We start from the raw sequence: 21,927 nt of genomic DNA on the forward strand, positions 1-21,927 counted from the left end.
GAGAGATTAACTAAAAGAGGCAGATCCTATAGTCTCACCAAACATGTTAGGTTAGGTAAGGACATAGCGGTTGCCTCACAGTGAAGCAGAGGGGCACACTTATGCCAGCTGATGGTTGGTCAATAAGAAGACTTGAAGCCTTTCCTTATTTTAATTTATGGGATATACGCAACTTTTGTTTTTAGGTAATAGAGGGCAGTGTACTGGTATTATTGGACCGCTTAATGTTTTAGTAGAATTGCCATATCTATATTTTGGGATTAATTTTGCTCAGAAAATTTATTATTTTTTATTAACTTGTATATATCTTATTTTATATATGTATGCGAAAAAATATAAATGCGCACTTTATGTAGCCAATCACACATAAATTTTCACTTAACTCTATTCTTCCGCTTCATATTTATTTCCAGTGAACACATTGAGCTTCAGGAACTGTGGAAAATTAACAACAAATAAAAAAGAATGATGCAACAAAGTGAAACGAACTATGCTGTTACCAAATCTAAAAAAATGCGAATTATCACAAAAGAAATAGTGAGACGCCAGCGTGCAAAGTGAGTTAAGGAGTTAGCCAAGTCAGTGGAGGGACTCAGCCAAGTACTATCCACGAGTATTTAGCTACAGAGACATTTTAGTAGTGACTCTGTCAGTTTGTGTGTGTGAAAGTCATCATTCAGCAAATCGGAAGACTCAGTCAAAATAATAGTCAGCCAACACGTCAGTACGCTGCTGCATTGGTATTTGTGCATGAGTGATGTAACGTTTGGTGCGTGCACTTAACCATAAACGCTGCCACTTCCTGAACATTAGGCTCTTCAAATACTACAAGAACGAGTTAGAAGAACACAGCAATTCTCCATAGTGTAGCCAAAAGTTGTCTAAACGCGCACAAGGCAATGAACTTAGTGAAGCAGTTACTTGACGGCTGTTACGTTTTATGTGGCTTCAGTTTCTTGATTTTTCTATATTTACCACTCATGCTGGCTATGCCGGAACAGACGCGTCTAGCGAATGATTTCGATTACCGTTTACAAAGAGCGAAATATGTGTTGCGCCAGTCACCGCTCATTGATGGGTAAGTTGTGGTCGTCAGAGATATTAATAATTTTTTTGTATGTGAGAGCATCCAATATGTTGGCATAGCGATATAATGTATGTATTCCTTTTAACCATATACCCAGCTGTGGGTTTTGTATGAACGTCAATATTGTAAACCTAACTTATTCTAAAATGTGAAAAAACTATATTAAATATTTCTCATTTAATAGTTTTTGTTGTTGTTGTAGCGATAAGGTTGCTCCCCGAAGGCTTTGGGGAATATTATCGATGTGATGGTCCTTTGCCGGATACAGATCCGGTACGCTCCGGTAACACAGCACCATTAAGGTGCTAGCCCGACCATCTCGCGAACGATTTATATGGCCACATTAAACCTTCAGGACATCCCTCCCTCCCCACCCCCAAGTTCTATGAGGAGCTTGGGGTCGCCAGAGCCTCGTCTGTTAGTGAAACAGGATTCGCCGCGGATAGGTGAGGTTGACAATTGGGTTTGGAAAAGCTATATATTGCGTTGGCAATCTGAAGGGTTGTGCTACACAGCCCCTTGAATCTGGTATTTTAGTCCACTCTTACGACAGGCATACCTACCGCGGGTATATTCTGACCCCCTAACCCGCTGGGGGGGATAATAGTCATGTTGGCATGTATCCTTTTTTTCCAAAAAATATAACAGGTGGCAACCTTGTCAAAATATCCTATGTATGAACATCAAAATAAAAGAGCTATGAATGTAGCATGTAACCTTCAAAAAATCTTGCATCCAAATAACTCAAGTCATGTTCGAGCGGTAGTCGATCTATAAAGAAATATATATAATGAGAATAAGTGGTAACCCTTTGTAGGAAACCAGCCTAAAAATATGCCTCTTCTAAGATAACCATATTTTTATATATAGTTGTTTTCAAATAAGTGGCAGCTCTGCCAAAACATTCAGAGTAGCAACGCCGAAGTAAGAGAGTTTAACTGAAGTGTGTTATCTAAAGCGGCGAACAGAAAAATAGCAGTGTCAGTTTTCATTAAATTTCGTCAATTAAATTTTTAATTTACTCCTATGAATTTGTAGCTGAAACTATGCAGTCTGAGAAACGTCTCGAAAAATTTCGAAAAGTCTAAGGATTTCAACGGAAATTTTGAACTTTTTAAAGGACATCCTCTGAATATTTTTAAATCGAATGCTTGCTCCCAAAAATTAAGAAGAAATCATACTCGCTCTCAATTCGCTGCTGTGTTTTAAAGCGAGCACGATGTTTTAGTTTTAGCCAAGGCAAATCACCAGGTGGTGACAAAGCGAATTCAACCAATTCGCCGTGCAGAAGAAGTCAAAAGAAAATTTTCATTGATTTCGCTTAATCGACATATTGTGGTACAAGGCTTTGTAAGGAAAATAATCAAGAAGAAGCAATCAGCTATTTGGATAACAACACCTGGTATTGAATTCGCCTTGGTTTTAGCCAAATTTGACTAGAAAGAAAATTCGCTGCGTAATTTTAGGCACACTCTGGAGCGAATGAAACTTCGCTGCTGAAGTTTTTTCTGCTGTTATTTAGGTAAAGTTTTGGCCATAAAAAAGATGGCCACATATTGTATGGAGAGCTCTTGGACGAATAAAAATTTCCTGACGAATTTCGTTACAGTCGAATTTTGCTACCGAAGTTTAGGTAAATTTTTTAACAAATGAAAATTCATTTCGTATTTTTAGGCGAATTCTTGATCGAGTGAAATTTCCGTGATATATTTCACTACCCAATTTTAGATAGAAAATTTGGTGCCGTTTTTGGGAGCGAACTCTTGGGCGAATGAAATTTTTCAGACCGGATTTTAGGTAAATTTTTGGACAAATGAATATTTACTGCCATATTTTTAGGCGAATTTCTCTAGAATATTTCGTGAAATATTTCTCTGAGATTTTAGGTAGTACATTTGTTGCTATACTTTAGAGCAGAATTTTGAGCGAATGAACTTTTCTTGTTCGATTTTTCTACACGAATTTAGGTAAATTTTTAGACACATGAATAAAATTTCCGGCATGAATTTTTCTACCGAGTTTAGGTAACAAGTATTTCAGGGAATGTGAATTTTATGGCGAATTTTATTTACTTGATATCTTTTGGGTTATAGCATAATTTCTTGTAAGATAACTTTGTAACTTTGATAGATATGAGTAGGTAGACCAATACATATCTTTCTTTTTAGTGTAGTGAAAATATTTTTCGGAACATGAATTACTCTAAAGTTAAATATATTTGTTAGGGTGGACCAAAACATTTCTTTTTATTTCCGTTTGGCTTTAAGAAAATATTGTTCAGGACAATCAAAAAGGTAGCCTGAAAAATGTTCAGTGTCTTAATGTAACTTTTTAGATACAAATCGTACAAGCAAACTCATAGAAATTAACTTAAAAAAACTTTTTGTTGGACAGTTAAGGGTTGGAGTTTCGGTAAACTTTTAAAAATATCTAAAAATTCTCCATATAACTTCTATGGAAAATATTCTTTCCGGCAGCAATATTTTCACTATACAAAAAGGGGACAAAAAACAATTTTTTTCCCACCCTAATAAGTACACTAAATTTTAAATTAATTCATGTTTACAAGTATTAGTGTTAAATAGCTAGCAGCTTATTATTTGCACACATACACTGATACATACAAGTTATGTATGTTCATTATCACTCTCACCATAAACTAATTACCTAACTCAAACTCCTCATTATGCACTCATTATGCACTCAATATGTACTCATAAGTACTCTCTATTTACTTCCAAAACATTTTATCTATTTGACCGAATGCTTAGCGGTCTCATTAAAGAGGCTATAAAGAGATCATAAGTAAAACTCTAAGTTAGTTAATATTCATAGTTAGTATTCATCGTGCTATACCATCGTCTCATGGTCATTGTTGTGTTAATGTTCAAATGTGAAAAATATAAGTTTAAATAAAAGTTAAATAATTAAAAAGTTATATAAGAAATATATAACAAAACCTTAAACCTTTTCTATTTATCGATTCGTTCGCGTGTATCCCTTTAAACCCCGTGAACGTATCTTACACATATACGATAACCCATACACACATAATTACACACATATATGCATATAAGTATAAAATATATATATGTATCATATACCACCAAATATTTGCATTACTTCGCTGTAATTAATGTTCGCATGTCAACCTAGCCAAAAACATTAATGAAGTAAATTTCTCATTCATTCCTTTACTGACACACACATACATTCATACGTACAACCACATATGAGCTTATACCAAAACAGCGCATCCTTCATTTTCAACTCTTTCCTTTATTATGTTGCAGGCAGCTAGCTTTTTGCTTTGGCAGATATAGATTACAAGTTATTACTTGGTAAGTCATACGTATTTTTAGTGGAAATCTTAACTGCAGCTTTGTTATTACCTCAAGGGAAATTTGTATGGGCCAGAGTTATGAATAACTTTTGTCTTTTTGGATTTGGCGCCGAAAATACATATAAAAATAATTGCTAGATGATCTTCTTCTTGTAGCGATAAAACATCCCCGAAGGTTTTGGGGAGTCCTGTGGGATGTGGGCTATAAATCCGATACGTTCCAGTAACAAACGCTGTTAAGGTTCTAGCTGGACCATCTCGGGAACCATCACTTCCTTCCCTCCGTCTTCTTTTTTCCTAAATTTTATAGTTTTACTTCTACTCTTACCCTAACTATTCGTCTTCTTTTACCTTCCGTCTCCCCATCCGCCTGCCTTTTCCACGCTAGCCCACTTCTGCTCTTCGCCTCATCTCCTTGTTTTTCCTTTCTTCCATTTCCGCGATTTCTCCATTTATATAAATATGCAAATGCCTTCTTAATTTTCCACTTTTTTCTCCTTTCTCCCTTTAACACTTGTCCACCCATAACATTCCTGCTTCCTCGCCTTGCTTTCCGCCTTTCCTTTCCTCGATTTTCCTTTTCATTTTCTATCTTCCTGCACCGCTTAATCAATTGCGCCATATCCCCCTATCATCCCTTTCTTTTAACTTTTGCTTAGGTCGATTCCTCTGGGCCTCCTTTACCATTTTCCTTCTCTTAAAAATTGTTTCTCTTCCCGTTACTCGTCCTCTATGTCTCCAACGTTCTGCATTTTCCGCAATCCCCTCATTTCCGCCTTCTAATTCCTTCTCTCTTTTCTATTCGTAATCAATCGTTACTTTCGTTTCACACATCCTTTCCTTTCTCCCCTTTCTTCATCTCTCCGTTTTCCGATCCCCTTCTATTTTTTTGCGTACATCCCACTATCGTATTCCCTTACCGTTCTGATCCTTGTTCTTTCTTCTCATTTCCCTATCGTTTATCCAACCCTATTTAACTTCTCTATATCGCTACTGAATTTTTTATGTCTATTTTCCATTTTCTCCTCTTCCCTCATAGTCACCGTAATTTCTCATTTGATCACCTAAGTATTGGATATATTCTTAACAAGGCCGTATCACTTCCTACTTTCCCAACATTCCAAATATTGACCAATAACTTTAATATTTCACCCCTTCCTTATGTCTTTATTTCCTCTACATCTTCTACCTATCACCCCTGTCTCAACCAGACCCCTTATATATTTCTTCCACGGTCTTTCTCCCACTCATCTTATTCATACTTGTATTTGCTTTGAAAAAGGGGCGGATACCTACTTAGGATAATTTCGCAGATGGCTACCTCACCTATTTCCTTAAGACGTCGCACCTCAACGTGTAGTAGCTAGATGTAACTAGTAGTCACATTCATAGTAACTTGGAATTATATGTTTATTAGGGCGGGTTGATTTAAAAATCGCTCATTGCTCTGTGAAAATCGTATTCTAGGGATCAAAATAAGAAAATAGATATTATTATAAATAAATAAAGAAAAAACATAGCCATTTCGCAAATTTTTTCATGTAAAGTGCAAAACCGGCGATTTTTTGAAATGTTTGTATGGTGAACCCCCAGGGTAGTTCCAGGGGGTGTGCCACTGGCATCGGTGGGTCGGGCCTCCAAAGTTAGTCGGGGTCGGTCATACATTTGGACTCGATTGGAGCACTCTAAATGGGTCAAAGTGGGATTTTTCAAAATTTGCCCCTACCCAAATTGAGGGACATCAGAATTCGTTTTAGAGGTATGGTTCCTTCGGCAGTTTCTTATTTTGATCCCTAGAATATGATTTTCACAGAGCAATTGGCGATTTTTTTGCCTCCCCACAAATCGACCCGGCCTAATGTTTATATATACTAGGCGTTAGACGCTCGTTGTAAGCCGCAATAGCAATAAGACTCCTAGGCCACGGAAGATTAAAATGAGCCTCTCTCAGACTAAGAGTGGGCTAAGATGGTTCTACATGCTTCTAAAGACAGAACTGAAGTCGCCTGTTGAAAATGGAACGGATTTGGCATATAACTCAACAATGCGGGTCAGAAGCAGAACTCTGAATAAACACCTACCATCCGACTAAAGGATACTTAACATTAAAAGCAAAGCAGACGTTTTAAAATGCCCAGCCGACAGAGACAATTTTTTAAGTTTGGGGCATCATAATTTCTGTTTTTCAGTTTTGACTCTTCGAAATAAACATTGAATTTCTGAACATGGTTTTGTTGGCCGCAGAAGGGAGTGCTAGAATAAATTGATGGTTCAATAGTGCCTACTCAAAGCAGTCCTTTATCAAAGCAGTTAGTCGGCTTCTTTTCAGAAACTCCCGAAGAACCAATCCAGAAGTAGAGTAGAAACGTGTCGTCAGTTCATGCCTATCAAATAATATGACACTGTCACTATTTTTCCTACAGGGTATATGAACATGGATGTAGATGTACATATGTATATGGATATGCATTTGTTTAAGTATTTTTGTATGTATCTGTCAAATGTGTGACGTTCAAAGTCGTAAATTAATGCATCAGCTGTGGTTGCTTTTAGTTTTTTCTTTGGAAATAGTTTACTAAAAGGAATACCTATATAATTTAACAACAACTAAAAGTGATATAATAGAAGTAACACACAAATAAAAGCATATTGTTGAATCTTTTTTTAGGAATGATACGTTTTAATGAAATTTATGTAGAAATTCTTATCTTGGGTGTAAGCTAGAGTGATGTAAAATCGTCAAGTCCAACAATGAATAAGCTCCGTCGCACAAAATCTTCGAAAGAATGTTGCGTGCATCTAAAAGTATGCTACATAAAAATAGTGATGTGTGCATTACCATGGTTGCCACACCCTTTTTTCTACCACAAAAGTAGTAGAGAAAAGGACCATAGACTGAAATAGTGTTAAAACTTTGAGCAATGTTTAAAATAATGGGTGATTGAACGAATATCCGTGAATACTTGTCTCTATATGATCCTGTTGGGGAATCTCTTACACTTTTTGTTATTGTCAACGCTAGATCTTAATTCGATATGTCATAGCCATACTTTCAGTACTGGCTTCAGAGAGGGTTTGTGCTCTCCCCTGGAAAGAAAGAAAAAGACGCACCACATCCTGCCTGTTTAGCTTATACTCTGAGATTATGAGGATCACCTTGAAAAGCTCCTTACTTATAGCTGTAAAAAAATAACACAACTGTTAACACAATTGTCTGTAATAGCAATTGTAATTGTAATCGTATCTCTTCCATGACTCTAGTCATGGCGAAATTCATGTTTGCCTCAAAAACTTCTTAAATTTCTGTAATTTAAAGTAGATTTTTAAATAACAGCAAGATGCCGCAAACGAATAAATCATTATTGCACGAATATAAAATAAAAATAAATAAAAGCACATTAAAATTCATAAGAAACCCATCAAATATTTTACTGTATGAGAGCCGGAAATAAAAACAGCAAACAATGCTAATTTCCTTTTTGTCTTAATTAAAGATAAAATTGCAGCATTTGCATGAACAAATTTTCTAGCAAAAAACAATAAAGATTTATACACAAACAACAAAATGCTATTATATAATATATAAATTAACAAACTGCTCGACATGATTAAAATCTGTATATATTTACTTATGTATGGCATGCAGTGTGGATGTGTCCCAGGAGTATCTTTAAGTGGTATCTTCATCTAGCTACTATACGACAGCACAAAGGCGTTGAATGCAACCAAGAGAGCATCATTAACAGGTCAATGGGTGGAGAAGTGGTTTACTAATGAACGAATGAATATTATACTAAATACAGTTTGCTTGTTCCAATGCATTGAAGCACAACAACACAATGCACTCCGAACATGATGATAATATGGGCCTAGAAATAATTTCGAAATATTTGTATGCAGATATGTTGTGCTATGTTAGTGGATATTAGCCACATTTTGCATATTTTACCGTAATTTACCACCATCACTATCAGCACGACAACAACAATTCAACCATACAACAAACATAATAAAACTTGAAACTGAAAAGCGCAATTAATGAATGACACAGCCTCTCAAGAAGGCAATTAGGCTTGGTTGTGTGGTGTACAAACATACATATGGGGTATTCCGTCCCATTTCGACCAATTTTGAACCCGACCCTTTTAGAATTGGCTGAAAGTTTTTCTTCTTTTTCTAGCTTACGAAAGACGTTTTCCAGAAGTTTTTCAAATTTTTTCATCCAACTCAAAAAAAGTTATGAATTTAAAAAAAAACACCGTTTTTGTTTTCAAAATGCTATAACTTTTTCAAAAATTGACCGTTTGGGATCTTTTTTTTTTTAATTTGTTTTTAAATGTACTTCTCGGAAAAAAATCAAAAAAATGTTTAAAGTTTTTTTTTTGTAATTTTTCAGTTTTTCGAGATTTATCGAATTTCGCCTTTTTTTTTCTCATAAAAAATTTCAATCAATTCTGCAATCATCCCCACTAATCCCGGAGTGGGCCGAGAATTTTTTTTTTTTTATTTAATTGAAACAATTTTTTAAAATTTTTTTGTATTTTTTCCGAAAAGTACATTTAGCATTTTGAAAACAAAACACCGTTTTCCAACTCAAAATAAGTTTTAAATATTTTGAAAAAAACCGTGTTTTTAAAGTTTTTTTTCAATTATATAAAAAAAAAAAATTCTCGGCCCAATCCGGGATTAGTGGGGATGATTGCAGAATTGATTGAAGTTTTTTATGAGAAAAAAAAGGGCGAAATTCGAAAAATCTCAAAAAAAATGACAAAAAAAAACTTTAAAAATTTTTTTGAATTTTTTCCGAAAAGTACATTTAAAACAAATTTAAAAAAAAAAGATCCCAAACGGTCAATTTTTGAAAAAGTTATAGCATTTAAAAAAAAAACGGTGTTTTTTTTAAAATTCATAACTTTTTTTGAGTTGGATGAAAAAATTTGAAAAACTTCTGAAAAACGTCTTTCGTAAGCTAGAAAAAGAAGAAAAACTTTCAGCCAATTCTAAAGAGGTCGGGTTCAAAATTGGTCGAAATGGGATGGAATACCCCATATACACATGCTTTGATAGACATATATATGTGTGTGTGTATGCATGCATTACCATAGAAGAAGGAATGTTGGAATGTGTGCAAGAATTTTTCATTTGGCCGCTTGTATGCTTGCATTTGTGGGAAAAGCCTGATGAAAGTTCGGTTTATGTGTGTGTATGTGCATCGACTGCTTTTAACTCTTATACTTAAGGGATTTTATTGCTTTACGACAAATCTTTGAAATAAGGATTTAAAGCAACAGGAAAAATGGCTGCACACACACACATACACAAGTAAGGGCGCGCACATAAAAAGCTTAAATCAAAGCCAAATTTAAAAGCATTTACATATGGTATATCTACTTACATATGCACAAATGTCCCATGTGATAGCTGTCAATGTAGTGATACATATGTATATTTATGTTCGTAAATCGTACATACATTAAGATGCGCCCAGTTTTGCAAAGTTGGTTTACAAGACTTCTCAAATTTGTTATCGGCGGGGTGCAGATGCATTAGAGGTATCTAGCTGTTTCATAACCGATTAGTCGTCGCTAACAAGCTAGTAACACTCCGATAACGAATCCACAAGTTTTCGATAACTAATCGTAATACTTTTTACTACAAATTGATGGTTATCCGTTCACTTTTCGATGACAAATCGATAACACGCGGAGAAAAATCTATAACTTTTCGTTATTTATTTACTATCGATAATTTGGCAACACTCAGAATCGATAACACACTTATAAAAAATATGTAAACCTCAGATAATAGGTAAACTCTTAATATAACAAATCCAAAATTTTATCGATAATTTTCCGATAAATACTCGCTAACTTTTCAATAAAAAATCGGTAAATTTTCGATAACGCGCCGACAACAAATTTGTAACACTCAGATAACAAACCAACTTTTCGATAACAAATCGAAAATTTTATAACAAAATGATTTATTTCGCATACATTTTGATAATCCGTTAACAAACTGAAAACTTTTGATAACATTCCTTTTAAATAATTCATACATTTTCAGTAAATAATGTAAACTTTTCGGTTACATACCGATATATTTCCGATAACCAAACCGTAAATTTTCAAAAAAAAAAAATCGATAACTCTTTGATGACATATCACTTTCAATAAATAATGATAACATTTTGATTACATAGCGATAGTTTTCCGATAAAAAACCCATCCATTTTCAAAAAAAATCGATAAATCTTTGATAACATATCGATAACGTTTAGATATTAAAGCGCTAGCTTCACCACAAAAAATCTATAGCTCTACGATAAAGAATCGATATATAATCGACAAAATCGATAGCTTGTCGGTAAGAAATCGAATTATTGATATATCGAACTTTTTGATAAATAAACAACAGAACCGATAACTAGTCGATAACAAACCGATAACTCAGGAACAATCTTCGTTATTGATAGCAAGCTTTCAACACTTCTGTAAGAAATCGATAACTCCTCCAAATCCAAACTTGTCGATAGGAAGTGTGTGGTATCCACATAACGCCCACATAACGTCGATAAGTCAGCGATACCAACCCATTAACACTTCGGTTTCGGATCCGGACTCGATTTCGGCTTCGGTTTTCATTTCTATTCTAATCTTTCCTTCCTCTGCTTTTTTTATTACCTTTCCTATAATTACCGGTTCCTTACTTTCCTTTTCTATATTCCCCATTAAGAACACCATTTGAAAAAACTACCCTCTCCGTACCGAGAACAGAGATAAAGTACACAAAAAAAGTAAGTGGTGAGGGAAGTTATTTTCCCATTTTAGAATCCAAAGTTTTGGTTAAAATGCGCGAACTTATCAAAAACCAATGAAAATGTGATAATTTGATAGGAGCAAAGATCAAAGATAGCCTCCTTTATACATTAGATTATATTTAATGCTTGTAAACCTGTCAAGGACCAGTGAATAAGTTAACGAGCGCTCCCAGTTGTATCAGTCATGGGCTTAAGTAGATGAAGCAATACAAATGGGTGAGCCTGGCCTACTTTATACGATCGGATGTCACTTAAACTATATAGATTAACCAGGGACCTATGACACTATCCTTAAAATAAACTTCATAAAAATTAGATAACAAATTCTAAGATGTCGCAAACATACCTGCTAAACTCACTTAAGGCATGGAATGGATGAAATAAATTGTATACATTTTTAATCAAAATTTGAAATTACCTAATAGTAGAGTGGTGAATGTTAGCATCACTATGCTGTAAAATAAATAAATGCACAAAAAAAAAAAAAAAACAGCAAGCAGCCACGCTTATGTACAAGGCGACGAAGAATATTCCACACACATAACCAGCAGTTCGCACTGAAGAGAAATCTCACATACACACATGTAGTCATCAGCTAAGAGCCGAATTTTTTACTCGCACATACACACGTATATAGCTAAATAACCAAGTATGCGATACAATTGTTCCATGTTCTAGACCTTAGGAGAAATATGCGAACGAGGCAACGGAGGGTATAAAAGCAGCGCAAGCCAAGGAATAACTAATCAGTTTAATTTAAACACGCTATTAGTTGTGAAGTATAATTGTGAAGTACTACTCCCAAAGTAGTCTAAATAAAGACCATTTCGCAAATACTGACTATTGAAGTTATTTATTCAACAGTTGAGTGATTCGAACGATAGTAGAAGGTGCATAATCATCAGGAAATATTCGTAACAATAGTATATAATAGAAAATTTGAGCATTACGCGACACAACTCGTAACAATTAAATTTATATATTTGCCGTATTAATAAGGCCAACTATAATGTATACACTCAAGTATATATGTACTCCCAAAATGTATCTTAACTTTACCAAATATTTATTTTTGCAAAAACGTATACGCAGCGAGAAATGAAAACCTTTTGTAACTTATAACATGATATGGATGAAATAAAATGTATGTATATAACTGCAGATGCTTCTACATACATTTGTACATACAAACTTACCTTCTCTCATGCGTTACATCTAGCATGTGGATACCTAATAAGCACAATATTCTCCAAGGTTTTATATTTAATACTTTAATTCGCAAGTTAAATTTTAGTGTGACATATTATCTTAAATTAACGTTTGTTTTATGCTCATTCCTCTTGTTGCGCAGAAATTTATTGGCGAAATTTTCAGAAGGTTTATTACAACACTTGTGTATATTTATGAAGCAGAAGCCCCAACGCCCCGTCACGGTAGATTGAGCGACATTGGCGCCATCTGACATGAAAAAGTAGCCAACTTGCAACTATTGTTGCATGCAAAGCATAAGAAGAAGAATTTGACATTTGCTTTGGCTAAGGGTGCTGGCACACTTTGCAAGTGAAATTATTTTTCACACTCGTTGGTAACTTTTCTAACATTTTTCGCAATTGAAAACTGCAATATAACAAATGACCACGACACAAAATATGTTTTGTATGCAGTGCCACTAAAATATAAACAATATGAGCGCTAGCTTGAGTTCTAAACTTTTCTAAATTCTATTTTCGTTTTGATGATTTGTTGAAAATATTTTTTTTAATAATAATAAACCCAACGGATTAATACCCTCCAAAGCCCGCCCAACCGACACGTGGGATGCATCTGCATGGCGCACGGATTTTGTTTTGCCGAGTTGTTGATAGGCGGAGGTTTGTTAAGCCTCGAGATCTAAAACTGCTCAGCTAAAGAATAAAAATCATCACTGAGTATTATACATAACAGCTGCAAATTATACATAAATAAGTTAATGCTTTTAGCATATACAGGCTTTTTTAAATTTTTTTTATTTTGTTACGAGTTAAGATAGGATAGGACAGTTCTCTTTATAGTAAAAAGTGAATCGGTTGTATCAAATGAATTCGAATAAGAGAATCATGAGGTTCATTTAATTCGAAATTAGTTCTGCACTGCCTCATAAGAAGAGATTTGTAATGTCTTGACGCTCGTGACGGGACATTGCAGTTTATTTCGTTCAAAAGAAATGGGGCTTGAAATTAGTCCATTCAGTAGTTTAGCCATAAATAATACGCCTAGCATTTCTCTACAACTTGTGAGAGTTGGAAGATTGATAAGCTTTAACCGACTAGTATAAGGTGGAAGATTATACGCATAGTCCCAATGAAAATTCCTTAAAGAGAAAAGTAAAAATTGCTTCTGTATTTACCAAGCCTATCTGCATGAACTTAATATCGCGGATTTCAGACTATTGATCCGTATTCAACTATCGGGCTAACTAATGTGGTGAAAACGGCTTTGGTAACATACGGGTCACTAAATTCTTTAGACCATCGCTTCATGAATGATAGAACACCTCTAGTTTTATTGATAGATTTAAGGCATGAGATCGTAGAAATGCATTTAATATGAAATTGATATCAGGATCATATAAACAAAATTGTTTATTGGGTACTTTTTTACCTTAATAAAATACTTATTTAGCGCAGTATGGCATACAAATATATGCAATTTAAATTTAAAAAAGTAACTGTAAAAACTTCCAAAGCTATCAGGAGCTAGCAAAAACATGAAAGGAACAGAAACGAAAATCGAATGGTGGAGGATGAAAAGGCGTTCAATAAACAAATCTCTACAGATGCAAAATTTCTCAAATTGCAGCAACTAACGACAGGCACAAAAAAAAAAAACAATAATAACAAGTATAATGGCTTGATATCGAGATCACAGATATCGAACATTATAAATAAAGAAATATGTATCAACGTTAGTCTAAGGGTATAGGATGATATTTGTATGTACTAGGGTGACCATCTCAGAGTTTCTTAGTTTCCCCTTAAAGCAAAGCATAAACAGTTGCAAGGAAAGCAGTTTAGGTAATGCTTGGCCCGTATGTAAAATAAAACAATTTGTTGAAACATTTTTATTAAAATTTCCTTAAAAAATACCCCTATGTAAATATAAGCCACACATAATTCATATTAAGATTTTACTTAGGAAAATCGGCCAAGTAACTAGTTCGGCTGTTTTGATCGAAAGAGAACAGGATCTTTAATTTTATATTAAGTAATGATAAAGAAGATAACGAAAAAAAGAATACACGTACTAATAAAATTGCTAACAAAGTAGTGAGAAAGAAGAAAAAATAGTTTTAAAGTCGTACAAAAGTGATAGATATAATTCCATTTTGGATTGCAAAGAAATTTATACAAAAGTATCGCGTAGAATCTATAGATATGTAAAAAAACTCGTGCAATCAACTTCCCACAAATTGTTCATTCAAACAATGGATCGCTTCAACCATCAAAAAAATCTTTAATCATAGGTATGCAATATGTTAACTTAAATTTTATTACTCTCACCCTTAGTATACGAATGAAAACTGTTAAAATAACAGATATCCGTCAACATTTGAATAATAATGAAATTGATATCGCGAAGATTTGTGTGGCACCATGATCATAAAAAAGTAGTAAGTGAGAGCCTTAAGCGTAGGTTGAGTTGAACTGGCCAGTCAATAAAGATCTCAAATAGACTGACTATGTACTCAGAGCTAACAGAATTTATGCGACGACGAAATGGAAGAACCGCAATCAGGTGCCAGGACTTTTATTATAGAATAACAACGCTCTCTTGACAAATACTAGAGTTTTCTAGGACCTAATTTAATTGCTGCCTCGAGATCTGGAAACTCTGGTGCCCCTCATAGCTGAAGGAGTTCAGGCGCATGAATGAAAATAGCTTAAAAAGGCTCTCAGAGACATCCAGAAAAAGGCGCCAGACAACTGTGCCAGGGAGTGCCCTAAACAAGTAGTTGAGGAAAGCAACCTGAATACTGTAATAGGTTAACCTCTTACATATCCAGAATCAACCCCGATGTACGTACATATGTCCAGCCTGTAATGTGTTCCTACATGACACAAACCATCTTTTCAGTTATAACATAATACCAAGGCCTCTAACGCCTTATTCTCTGTGATCTAACACTATTGAGACTGCAAGTTTCCTCAGACATCCGTTAGAGGATATTGATGACAATTAGTGAGTGTGTGCACCTTGTGGATGGGGAGCTAGATCAGCTACAAGAAAAACAACCAATAAAACTACATATTGTAGCAGAAATATCAGCTACATTGGTTGAGAATCTGTAATTTTAACAGAGGAACGGGAACTGGAGCCGTTAAGTTTCTCTACTGTGGAAAAGTCTAAGCAAATGTGATCTCTTGACAAAAAACTGAATTTCAGTTAACTCAAGAATAACGAAGTTGATTTGTTGATTTAATAAAACTTATTTCTTTCGATGTAAAATGCTTCAAGAACGCAATTTCTAAAAAACTTGAAATATTAATTTGTATATTGAAAAGTTAACAGCAAAAGTTGTTAAATACAATGACGTGCAAAAAACGAGTTGAGTGCAGACAAATCAACCCATTACGAATCTCAGAAATGGTAGGAGGTGATGACAGAATATTTGGTTCGTATATCCAAAGCTACATATGTACATATTGTGACTTTATGCACCACTTGAAATGTTAGTGCAAAATCAAAATTGACTGCACATTACCGTAGTTAACGGAACCGCCCAGAAGATTTTGGGGTGTTTGGAGGAATAATGATTCAGTATTTTTAGAAAAATATCACTATTGAGGTACTAGCACGACCATCTCAGGAACGAGTTGACATGACCACGTGTAATATTCTAGGTCATCCAACCCCCTACTTTGGTGACGAACTAGGGCTCGCCACAGCCTCGCTTGCTAAATGACCACGACTCGCCACGAAAGTTGAGATGAAAATTATATTGAAGAAGTTATGAAATGCGCTGATAACCCCGTCTTAAGGTTGTGCTACACAAATCCGTGAATCCAGTAAAACTTATCGTCATGCGTTGGTTCAATGGCGCTAATACAGCTTTGCTGTCTGCAAGAGTTTCCTTACTAGCGTGCTTATGTGATCATCAGCATTGATTACGCATGACATTCTCGTATGCACACTCTAATGTTTGTGTACATATGTATATGTACTTAAATAAATTTAGGCTAGCAAAGTAAACTACCATAGTTTAAACAGAAGCAAATTTAAATATGGTTTCTTTATGGTTTTGTCACTGGCACACAGTTATACAAGTTTTAGTGAACAGTGGTACAATAAATTAACGTAATATCTAGTATTCAGCGCTCAAGAGAAGCAAACAGTTTATAGTTAAGAGAGAAACTATGCCTGTTTTTTGTATGATTTTAACCGACTCTATTCTTACTCTGCTTTTGTTAATCTCTTTATCATTAGCTTATTTACAAAGGCCCTAGTCAAAAAATTTTCAAAGTTTCACAACTCCGTAGTTATTGGTTCTAAAATTTTACAAACTTTACTAATGGTGTACTTTAATATATCATACCAAAATCTGTGAAAAATTCAGTTTCTGTTGGTTAGGACCATTGTGAACTTAACTAAAGATATATATTGTAACGAATTTAGTGTAATTCTGCTTATTTGCAACTTTCTACTATCGTTCGAATCACTAAACTGTTGAATATATAACTCCACTATGCAAAATAGCCTTTATTATTAACACTTATACTGCTCAATAGATAGCGTGCTTAAATCAAACTGATTGGTCGTGCCTCAACTGTTGCTGCTTTTATACTGTTTGGTTTCCTCATTGCATATTTCTAGGCTTTTCTATTTCTAGAGTTTACTAGTTAGTTACCAGCTATAAAATTACGAGGTATAACTACGTTTATAGCTTCTCATATGCGGGTGTATATGTGAGTATTATTTGCACAAATTATTGCCTACTTTTGGGAGTATCTCAGATATATGCAAGAGTTTGTGCGTTGCTTTCCGCTGCTTGTATGCACATATGTATAGACATAATGATTGATTTATTGATGTGCATACAAGTCACTGCTTAGTATTGGCTTAGAGATGATAGTATCCCTTAGTGTTGCTAATATTCGTCACAATAGGCGGTCAGCGGCCGTCGTATTGCATATAAATGCCCAAAATACCCAATCTATATTTACGAAATATTAAATTGCGAAAGAACTATGCTCTCTCAAATAATTTCGAAATCAGACTGCAGTCTTATAGGAAACGTTATAAAGAAATCCGTATTCAAACAATGTGTTGGTCCCCTCGGAAAGATTTAAATATACCAAACTACTGCCAAGAGCCGGACTTATGAGATGCAATCTCTCCTATGTTTAAAACCGTAAATTAACCATCGTGCGGTGAAAACGTTAAAGGTTTTGTTAATTTCGACTCAAATTTGTGAAAATGCAAATGATGAGTTCACATAAGCTCAACGCCGATAACGTGAATTGACCTTGTGATCACTTTATATGGTCACAATGCCAAATGACCTTATGATGATTTCAAATGGCCACGAGGTTAATTTACTTGATGACCTTTTGAAATTTGAATTTATGACTATTAAGAAAATTTTCGTTAGACCTTAATACGTTCTAAAAAGAATTAATGTTATGGTCACTTGAGAAGGTATGAGTTGATTTTATGACCATTTCAGTAAAGCGTAATAGTCATAATAACAACGTAGTGGACATTGGAACCATTTAAAATATTGACGTTTAATTTCATTTCATATGGCTGTAAACTCAATTGACCTTGTGACCATTTTAAGGGAATTGACCTTATACAAGTTGTAGTGAACAGTGGTACAATAAATTAACGTAATGTCTAGTATTCAGCGCTCAAGAGAAGCAAACAGTTTATATGTTAAGAGAGAAATTATGCCCTTTTGTATGATTTTAACCGACTCTATTCTTACTCTGTTTTTGTTTATCTCTTTACCATTATCTTATTTACAAAGGCCCTAGTCAAACAATTTTCAAAGTTACACAAATCCGTAGTTATTGGTTCTAAAGTTTTACAAACCTTACTAATGGCGTACTTTAATATATCATATCAAAATCTGTGAAAAATTCAGTTTCTGTTGGTTAGGACCCTTGTGAACTTAACTAAAGATATATATTTTAACGAATTTAGTGTAATTCTGCTTATTTGCAACTTTCTACTATCGTTCGAATCACTAAACTGTTGAATATATAACTCCACTATGCAAAATAGCCTTTATTATTAACACTTATACTGCTCAATAGATAGCGTACTTAAATCAAACTGATTGGTCGTGCCTCAACTGTTGCTGCTTTTATACTGTTTGGTTTCCTCATTGCATATTTCTAGGCTTTTCTATTTCTAGAGTTTACTAGTTAGTTACCAGCTATAAAATTACGAGGTATAACTACGTTTATAGCTTCTCATATGCGGGTGTATATGTGAGTGATACTTGCACAAATTATTGCTTACTTTTGGGAGTATCTCAGATATATGCATGTGTTTGTGCGTTGCTCTCCGCTGCTTGTATGGACATATGTATAGACATAATGATTGATTTATTGATGTGCATAGAAGTCACTGCTTAGTATTAGCTTACAGATGATAGTATCCCTTAGTGTTGCTAATATTCGTCACAATATTTATAAAAGTTTATTTATGTGGCGGCCAGCGCCCGTCGTATTGCATATAGATGCCCAAAATACCCAATCTACATTTACAAAATATTAAATTGCGAAAGAACTATGCCCTCTCAAATAATTTCGAAATCAGACTGCAGTCTTATAGAAAACGTTATAAAGAAATCCGTATTCAAACAATGTGTTGGTCCCCTCGGAAAGATTTAAATGTACCAGACTACTGCCAAGAGCCGGACTTATGAGGTGCAATCTCTCCTATGTTTAAAACCGTAAATTAACCATCCTGCGGTGAAAACGTTAAAGGTTTTGGAATCTCGACTCAAATTTGTGAAAATACAAATGATGCGTAATAGGTCAATTTACTTGATGACCTTTTGAAATTTGAATTTATGACTATTAAGAAAATTTTCGTTAGACCTTAATACATTCTAAAAAGAATTAATGATATGGTCACTTGAGAAGGTATGAGTTGATTTTATGACCATTTCAGTAAAGCGTAATAGTCATAATAACAACGTAGTGAACATTGGAACCATTTAAAATTTTGACGTTTAATTTCATTTCATATGGCTGTAAGCTCAATTGACCTTGTGACCATTTTAAGTGAATTGACTTTATGACCATTGTCCTTATGCCAATGCGCCCGTACAAATATATCACTATTGTTTAATAAACTGCATAAAAAATTGAATTAACGAAAAGTCTTGATTAGATACATACATTAACTTTGGTCCATTTTTATGGACGAAAGTTACCTGATATCATGTCATCGATTTTTGATAGGATTTCGGCTCAGGAAAAAAAAGTTCCACTACGCATACCCAAAAAATAATTTTCGAGCCTGCGATAAAAATGGCGAAAGGGTCAATTTTTCGACCAAAACACTCCCCAAAACCCAAAAAATATTTTTTTTTCAAAAAAATGTTATAAAAACGTTGGCAATAACAGTTTTTTGAAAAAAAAAAATACTTTTTTTGGGTTTTGGGGAGTGTTTTGGTCGAAAAATTGACCGTTTCGCCATTTTGTTTCGCAGGCTCGAAAATTATTTTTTTGGGTATGCGTAGTGGAACTTTTTTTCCTGAGCTCAAATCCCACCGAAAAATCGATGGTGAGATATCGGTTTATAAATCGGCCCAGTCTACCATACATATCTGTATACTAAGCTTAATAAAAATCAAACCCACAATTCTTGCAGAAGAATGAACGGTCAGTGATCGTTTAATAAATTTTATTAACATAAAGACGCTTTCTTCTTAACTTTTGTATGCCACATTTATTATTTCAAAATTTGTTCCGAATACTGATTTAACTTTTTTGTGCCATGATCCACTGTAATAATATAAAATGCAATGCGCCAGTAGAGCCACTGTCAATTTGCGGTTTTGCCATTTCTGATGTCTTCCACAAATATATGCAATAAATGTGGAAATTGCAGAAACATTTTTTATCAAAAACAAAAACATTTTTTGCATTTGATCTTATCATTTGACCTCGCCGCAACGTGGTTGACGTACGAAAGACCAACGAAATAAATGACAAACTTTTTGCAGCTTTTTGCGTCCAGTGACCAGTTAGTGGGAATGGAGTTGGTTTGCAAAATTTCAATGGGAAGAGTTTAAAAATATTGATGAGTGAGTTGCGTAATTTCTCTGATACAGTAGTGAATAAAATTATTTGAAGCTGCATCATAGAAAGGTGCGTTCTAACCGTTAATGTTACTTGCCAATATACTCAGTTGGAAATGTGTTGTCAGCTATTTTAGGAAGGTGGACAATAGTGGAAGAACACACTATACAACTAAGTAGGGGGGCTTGCTTCTTCCTACAATTAGTGCGAAATGCATGGATTATTTATATGCTCCTACAAAATATGCATTACTACACTAGCACCCCCCAACACTACGGACTCTAAACTATGTGATGTCGTCATGGACCGGCAAGTTCAACTTAACAATAGACCCCATTGCAGAGTTAGGGCTTGCTGCAGCATGAAGCGTCAAAAGTTTGGCATACAAGATAACAAAATACAGCAAAATAACATGAAAAATAACTGCTTAATATTTTCGTGGGCGAAATGGGAGGATTTATAGGAATACCCATGTTACAGGGTTACATTTTCATTTCCTGCTATTCGTTGCACGAAAACATACAAAACTTGTAGGTATTGCATGTTGCGCAGAATTTTAGGAACTCTGGATTATTTTCTGATTTATCTGTTATCGGTTCGCTCACTGAACTGTCGAATGAATAAATCACTTCGTGTCATCGGGTGCTTCACTTACGATTTAAAATCAAACTGATTGATCATTCCTTGCATTGCGCTGCTGATATACCACTCAGTTGGTTCGTCTTTATTTTTCCCAGGGTTTGGACTTTTCGCAAACAACCTTTCCGATTATTTGCATGTATTCGCTGTGGATATATATGTACGTGTATGTGTAATGTATATGTAAGGTCGTGTTAAGCCAATGGTCACCATTTAGTTGAATAATTATTGGCGCCACTTCACAGGTATTATTATTCTCTTTCGTCTTTATTCGGTTTTAGTTGTCGCTGAACAAGAAGAGTAGCAACATTAGGTGAAGCTATTGATTATTTACCCATTTGCGAAAAGTTATTTTGCAAACAAACGCTCATGCGCAGAATGTTTCCATGGTTTAATGTTAGCAATTTATTTTGTTTACATTTTTCCTTAAGCGGGAGTTATTGGTGCCGTATTGCGTATCGCTGTAGTCGTATCCCTAACGTAATCAGCTGTTTATCGTTACGACGGTAAACCAAAAACCAATTGGTTGGCTACGATACGGTTACAACCTTAGCGGCACCAATAATCGATTGCATTGATTCTCATAAGGTTGGTCGAATCAGCTGTTATAAGGTTACCGATACGGTTACCGATAAAGCACCAATGTCTGCAGCCTTAGACTCAAGCAATAAAGTAGTATTTATATGGCATATTTACGAATTACTTTTTGTGTGTTAACAAACATGCGTGCATACTTCTTACT

General features: G+C 34.6%; 1 protein-coding gene across 16 annotated transcripts in view; it reads left to right on the forward strand.

The window, feature by feature from the left end:
• LOC137249585 (dipeptidase 1) overlaps nucleotides 1–21,927 on the forward strand; it is a 704,181-nt gene that overhangs the window by 189,734 nt on the left and 492,520 nt on the right. For all 16 annotated transcript variants that reach the window (XM_067781335.1, XM_067781306.1, XM_067781279.1 and 13 more), the window contains one exon: nucleotides 414–1,078. In XM_067781335.1, coding sequence (XP_067637436.1) covers nucleotides 900–1,078 — 179 coding nt within the window. In that variant the 5' untranslated portion in view covers nucleotides 414–899. The remainder of the gene's footprint in view (nucleotides 1–413; nucleotides 1,079–21,927) is intronic.

This window comes from Eurosta solidaginis, chromosome 1 (assembly GCF_040869045.1).
Source record: "Eurosta solidaginis isolate ZX-2024a chromosome 1, ASM4086904v1, whole genome shotgun sequence".
Classification (NCBI taxonomy): Eukaryota; Metazoa; Arthropoda; class Insecta; order Diptera; family Tephritidae; genus Eurosta; species Eurosta solidaginis.